The sequence below is a fragment of the Alligator sinensis genome, unplaced genomic scaffold (genome assembly GCF_000455745.1).
Source record: "Alligator sinensis unplaced genomic scaffold, ASM45574v1 scaffold1227_1, whole genome shotgun sequence".
In the NCBI taxonomy this organism is placed as follows: Eukaryota; Metazoa; Chordata; order Crocodylia; family Alligatoridae; genus Alligator; species Alligator sinensis.
The window spans coordinates 52309-59298 of record NW_005842618.1 but is presented as its reverse complement, the minus strand read 5'-3'; the positions used below and the strand labels follow the sequence as shown (position 1 = coordinate 59298).

Below are 6990 nucleotides of genomic sequence, written 5' to 3'. Positions count from 1 at the left end.
TCAGCAGGAGGTAGCACGTGAAGAGCAGTATGGTGTTTGTAAGCACAGTGTTGCCTGGCATGGTTTTGTTTGTGGTGTGGATGTGCCATGGATTCCACCCTTCAATGAGAGCTGCACCGGCTTCCTTAGTAGAAGGTGTAAGAGTCTGGAAATGGGTAGATGTGGAATAATTTACCTCCCGTGTTAGGGCTCAGTCTGATCTCTAAATCTGAGAGACTGGTTAAATCCTGAAGCCTGAGGCTTAATATCATCAGCTACACAATTAATTTTTTTTTATCATTCAGACATTTTAAGGCTAGAAAGGATCGTTATGATAATCTTGTCTGACCATCAATACAACACAGCCTGAAGAACCTCATCCAAGAACTGCTGCCTCAAGACTGTAGCTTCCATGCAGAATATTCTCTCTTCTACAACAGATAAAACAGCATATGGAGCCTACAATTACTTGCCCTAAAACACTGCTGCACAAAGCCTCTCTACTCAGGAAATCCATCACATTAGCTCAAGCTGTTCTTGATATCCATGTAAGGCTCCAGCTCCCTTTGTGAATCTTGTTATATTCCTGGCCTCCAAGACCTGCGATGGGGAGTTCCATACTGGTGGACTCTGTCGTGCCAGTATGCCCTACTCAGCTTACCCAACTTTGTGCCAGTCATTCTCTTATTTAAATGTCAGAGAAGCATCTTCATCAGCAGTATACAGGTGATCAGATTCTCTCCATCAATAGTATTAGGAGTGCTCAGAGTGCACTTCAGTGGGAGCTACAGCATATCTAAGCAGTAGCAAGAGCAGGAAAAAGCAGGACCAGAAGCAAAGCCAGAGCAGAGAGGTCTGTTCTGTCCTAACCTATTTTTAGAAGCAGTATGTGAATTGCTTAGCAGGGCTAGAGTGGTCCTGCCAAGCAATTGCTTTAGGGCAAGACAGCAAGTGAATAGCTGAATTCCTGACTCACGTGGAAGTCAATTCCTAAAGAAGTAGTGGGCAGGACAGGGAGATGTGTCAAACCTGCCAAAACTCCCTCTGGCTCTGTCACTAAGACAAACAGCACTGTCCCATGTCTCAGGCATCCATGCACTGGGGAGCATGGTTGACTCCACTTTCTCCATCGCACAGCACATTCACTCTTTGTCCAATTTGCCTCCGAAATGCAGCCTTCTCTCTCAGCCATATCTCAGCCATCCATCACCATCTGTTCCATCTCAGCTGCTTCAACCTGCTTCTCTGATACCTGCATTGCAACTCCTTTCCCACCCCCAATCCTACTCCCACCCACTCCATGCAATCAAACTTCAGCTTCATTTCCCAGAGATTTTCCTTGCCTAATGCTCTGACTATGGATGTGATAGTGCTTTGGCAGACCAGTAAAGCCTCTCTGCTGCAGAACAAATGAAAGCAGCACACACAGGACACTCTAGGCTTCTTGGAAATCAGGCGGGACAAGCAAGGGAGAGAAGTCAGATGACAGGTTCATCTTTCAACATCATAACACAATGCATGAAAGAAGTGTCAGCTTGACCCCGAGCAAGAGGCCCAGGACAGCACCAGTTGGTTACAACTCATACATACTGAAGGGCATCACAAGCTGGTGCAGAAGTCAATCCTGTAACCCCGGTATATGCAGTACCATGGCAAGGAAATTTGGCGCCCAGGGCAAACCCCACAGTGGCAGCCTGCCCTTGCCATGCACACAGATCCAGGGGGCACACGCCCCCACCATGCTTGCCTGGAAATGCATGCAATGGTGGGAGCTGCCCTCCCTCTGCCCCCATGCCTCCCCCAAATGAGCCACTCGCAGCTTCATCCCATGCCCCACCTCGGCTGGGCAATGCCTGTTGGCGCACCTTTGCTTTGGCACCCACCCCACTCACCCTGCTTGCTGCGGCACAGGGTATATGCTTCCACGATGGATGCTTGAGCCCAGCTCAAGGCAGCCACATCATTCTTGGAAAACAGGGCATTAGCATAATATCAGAAAGCTCTTATAGAATAGTAATTGTAGATGACATACATAAGCACCATCAACAACCAGGTATATTGGGGACACCTTCAAAGGCATATATGCGGGTCTTAGGTACCCAACTCCTACTTAAAAAAAAAAAAAATCACTGAGAGTTAGGGTTAAACTCACATTTGTTATTTTCTACTAGCTTTTTTTCCAGGTCTATCACATCAATCATTCTGGAAATAGCGTAGCCTACTAACAATCCCCTGTTAGCTCTATTATTTAAAGTTTAAGGCCAGGCAGACCATTAGATCTTCTCATCTCATTTTCTGTATAACACAGGCTGCTACATTTTACCCAGTTACCCTTACGTTGAGTCCAATAACTTGCGTCTGACTGAAGCATATGATGTATTTTGCTAAAGCGTATCTTCCAGAAAAGCAGCCAGTCTTCAAGAGATGGAGAATCCACCAATTCCCTTGGCTGTTTGTTCCAATGGTTAAACACCCACAGTCATAAAAAAAATTGTGCCTTATTTATCATTTGAATTTGTCTGGCTCCAGCTTCAGCCATTGATTCTTGTTATGTCTTTCTCTACTAGAACAGTTTTTGCTTGAGACAGATTTTGTGAGGACAAACATCTTTAGTGTAATAGCCTGATCATTTGTTGGTCAGCAGGGATTTTAAACCATATTTATAGATGAAAGATTAAACACTTGGATCTTCTGTACTGGAGCTTAGGAAAAAAGCATGTCTTTTTTCATGGCTACGTTTGTAACTTCACATAAAACAAGCCTGGGAGTAAAATCCTTCCATGTTTTAGTCTGTTCTAAAAGAGCAACATGCTGTACTAAGTAAATACACACCTGCAGTTTTTTAGAAATTATTTGACAAATTTAATTATATAAAAAAAATAGATCTAATTCCGCTTTAAGTTAAAAAAGCTAACAGTATGAATGAATCACTTTAAGTAAAGCTATCTACTTATCTACAGTTCATTGTTCTGAGCTTGTTTCATACAAGAGGCCCCGATCCTGTATCCATGCCTGTAGCTGCTACTGCAGCCATAGTACTTTGTCCTTTTACTTGCACAGTGAAATACAGTCCTTCACCACAGTAACATCGGAAAACACACACTCATGTCTCACTTGATTGGATTATGTTCAGGGCCTCAAAATTGTCCCCCTCCATCACTCAGTCATTCCAATTAATTGTTTTTTCTTGGTGGATAGACATTTCCCTAGTTCCACAACATACCTGATTGGCAGCGAAGGGTCCCCAGCATCCCACCAGTCTTTGGGAGGGCTAATGTACATGCACCACAACTCCCAGCTGTATCCATGGGCAGAGTTCTCATAACGTTGTACCTCAAAGTTGTCCTGCTTTATGTTGTCGATAGAGGGAAGAATAACTCTTTTCCTGTTTTCTTGGATCCGTGAAAGAACTGGCTCAGCCCTAAGAAGGTGAAAAAGGAGGGTGCAAGAAAGGGACATTAACTTCTTTCACAGCACAGACAGACCCTGTAGTATCTGAGCAGCCCACATATCTCAGTTGTAATAGTGACACTTCATGCAGAGAAAACAAATGCAAAGTATCTGCTGAAGAGCGATTATGGCACGAAGTCACACACCAGTTCAATGAAAGAGCAAAGCTATAAACTGGAGAGTCCCTCAAAGTGTGGCTTAACATGCCATGCCTAACCCACTAGACAACTTTCTTATAAACATACCTGGAGAGTAAGAATTGAACTAAATACCCAAAGGAAATGATTTATATTACTAAAATTTAAAGCACTGTAGCATTGTTACCCATCAGGGAGATATTTAGGGGTTTCAGGGCTTCCACTTCATGAGATTTCCTGCCTGGGAGAAGCCTAGACCCAACAATGATGCGGAACTGTTATCAGTTGGATGATAGGGTACAGCTACTATTCAAGTAGCAGCATAAGCAGCCCAAACATGCCGGGATCTTTCTTAAACAATTGACATTTTTTATGCAGAATCCACCAGCCCAGCAGAGAATCTCATAATGCATGCAAAGACAATTTTACAAACTAAGATGATTTTAAATTGTAAAAGTATTGAAGGAGACTCCAAAAGTGGAAACAGTTTCTTCGTGTTGAGACAGCGCATTGCAATGGTTTGATGTGTTCACAAAGTTCTATTAGCTATGAATTATGTTGTGTTTTTAAAATGTATTTCCATGTCATTTTAACTAAGAAGGCATGAAATCAGGAAATGTGGTGATTAGGGATCAGGTTTTCAATGCTGCCTGCTTAAATTCACCTACATAGGTAGTACGCGCACAGCCAATATTTACATATGCAGAATGGGTAATTACACACAAATGCTCAATTGGGAGCATAATTACCTACTTTGCACATACAGGTGAAATTTCTGCATGCCCCACTGTGCATGCATATTTTACTGGGGAAAATTTAGAAAGTATATTCTGAATACTTGCCAGGAGGCACTAAAGTTTTCACTGCATACATCTAAATTGCTCTTTAATTCCTTTATTTGCTTCTATAAACAGCATTTGCTCTGCGTGCATGCGTGTGTATGGGTGTGTGTGTATGGGTGGGTGTGCATGAACATGTTTCCCAACTTGGAATTCACCCTCCTCCTTCTTCTACACTTACTTCTGAAAATCCCTCTCTAAATATAATAAATTATAACTAAGTACATAAAAGGATGCCCTATTAACCAAAGTCTTTTCTTGAGATATGTGCACTGGAAACCCAACATGGACCCCAGCTGCTTATTTCTGCAACATCCGAGAGTGTTTAGAGATAGGATTTTGATCAGTCATTCCTATTCAAAACAAGAACCGTTGAATAGACAGGGGCTCCAGTCTATAAGGGGGGGTCAGCAACTGCAGCTACCTTTAGTGTGAGTTGTGAGTACTCAGTACCTGACAGGATCAAGCTCAAATGGAGGAGAAAAGTGGCTACTCTCTTGTCTTAGTGCTAGAAAAGCTGTTTCAACTGTGAGTTCAGTAAATTACAGTTTCCCATACACATGAATAAAATCACATTTGAAGAGCTAATGGCCTGCACAGAGGAGCACTTTGCTGGGAATACAGGTACCAATGTAAAAACAGCCTTCTGAATACCTCCTTGAGCTCTATTATTAACATGAAAAATGGGATAACTCTGCACAGAAATCTTTCTCTGTTTGCAGCTGTTAGAGCACTTTCCTTGTGGATGGTTTTCTTTTCTTTCCTCTCTTCAGCTCATACAATGAAATGTGCATTAGCCTCTCCTATCTCCAATATTCTAAGAAAAGGGCGCATTTTTTTTAGTTACATTTTGTTCCAAAAAAAAAAACAAAAAAAAAACCAGTCAAAAAAAAAATCATGGACCTTTCTTATAGTCCAGACACTGGAACATAATAGAATTCCCTCAAATTCACACTCGAGATGCATCTGTCCCTCTGAGACGTTCCTTTTGAAGTGCCGTCTGCTGTCTTTGCACTTTTGCACTTATTTTTAATTTAAGAAGAAACAAACCAATACGAAACATAAAGCTTCCCCCAATGGGATCAAAATGGAAAGGGCCATAATGTGGGCACCACTTGCTTTTTCAGTTCCCTGCTGCCTGATATTTTTAGCTTAAAGGATTCACTCAGGCTAAGAAGGGGGCTCTGACCTGAAAAAATACAATCAAGTTGTGGGGAGGGGAGGGCTAGGAAGAATGCAGAAAACCAGGACAAAAGCAGTTTTGTACTCCCCCTTTCTGTTAGTGGTACCAGAGGACAGAATGAAGCATATAAATTAAAAGATCAGTGCCCCGTTTGCAAGATTGTCTGTGCCCATTTCTTTTCTCCTCTGATCAAGCCATACTGGGAAGTCACTGCACCTATACTTGGATTCTGTACTTACCAGCCTGCAGTGAATTCCACATGGGCATCAAAAAATCCAGTGACCTGGCCAGTAGCAGCTTTCCAGCCTTCAATACGAGCTCGGATCAGGCCTTCCCTTTTCTGGTTGCGCACCACCTTCACAAGCCCTGGGTATCGCTTGTTGACGTACTCTTCCAGGGGAGCTTTCAGTTCCTCTGCGGGAGAGATCACAGAGAACCAACTCATCCTGGAGCAACTGCTTTCATATGGAATACAATTCATTAATCAACTCTGACCACTGATGGGTGCTAGCACAGTGCACCAGAGTATCATCTAATAGAAAGCAAAATAATCAGTAATTAATTTAGGCCTCGTTACTGCTAATTGGTGGGAAAGAAATTTCAGGTGCTGATAGATGCATGAACACAGCGAACACAAAGAGAAGGAGAAATGTAGTCTTTGGCTAGTTTTCAACACAGCTATTCTGATACACCCAGGCTAATGTTTTTTAAAGCATCATCTTGACTAAGAAGGTCCAGGACCTTTTTTAGAACTAACTTTTGATTCTAAGTGCCTAAATCACTTAGGCCAATCTTAAAATTTTCATCCCTACCTTCTGCTTTTTGTGCCACTACATCTCAAGCACTGGTCCTGAACACTCTCCTCACTCCGTTTTCTTTTGGTTCTCTTGAAATTTGGGCCTAGTTTCTGTGTCCCCAGATCAGTTCCTTTCATTCACACTCTACTACAAGCTTAAATCTAGCCCTAGGGGCATAGGTGGCATTGGAAAATTTCAAGCGAGGACAAATTCTTAGCAAAGGTAAAGCCGGCACAACCGGCTTCTCTACCACCCCATATGAGGGAGTGCTTCCAGGGTGTAATAGGAAGGTTTCCTTCACAATCATAAAGCAACACATGAGCTGCTATCAGGGCTACTTTAGTGAAGAACAGACGTACAAGATGAAGGAATGATCACCCACTCCCTCACATGTCCTTCCTATGTCCAGCAGTTTTCATCACGGGAGAAAATCTGTGCTCCCTCTTTATTTAACATCTTTACCTTCTCATCTAGCTGCTACTCCCTCTCCCTCTCTCTCTTTTGGCTATTTCTGCTCTTTACCAATAATTCTTGCTCCTTGCACATGATCATTCTTTAACGATCTTCAGCTCTTGCTGACTGCTTCCCAGGCTTTTACCACTCTT

The 6990-nt window shown here is 42.7% G+C and overlaps 1 protein-coding gene across 1 annotated transcript in view; it reads right to left on the bottom strand.

Annotated features, from left to right (window-relative positions):
• GALNT17 (polypeptide N-acetylgalactosaminyltransferase 17) overlaps positions 1–6990 on the bottom strand; it is a 217277-nt gene that overhangs the window by 182660 nt on the left and 27627 nt on the right. The window contains exons 3-4 of the mRNA XM_025215025.1: positions 5828–6002; positions 3203–3400 (exon numbers count right to left, since the gene is read on the bottom strand). Of these exons, the coding sequence (XP_025070810.1) occupies positions 3203–3400; positions 5828–6002 (373 nt within the window). The remainder of the gene's footprint in view (positions 1–3202; positions 3401–5827; positions 6003–6990) is intronic.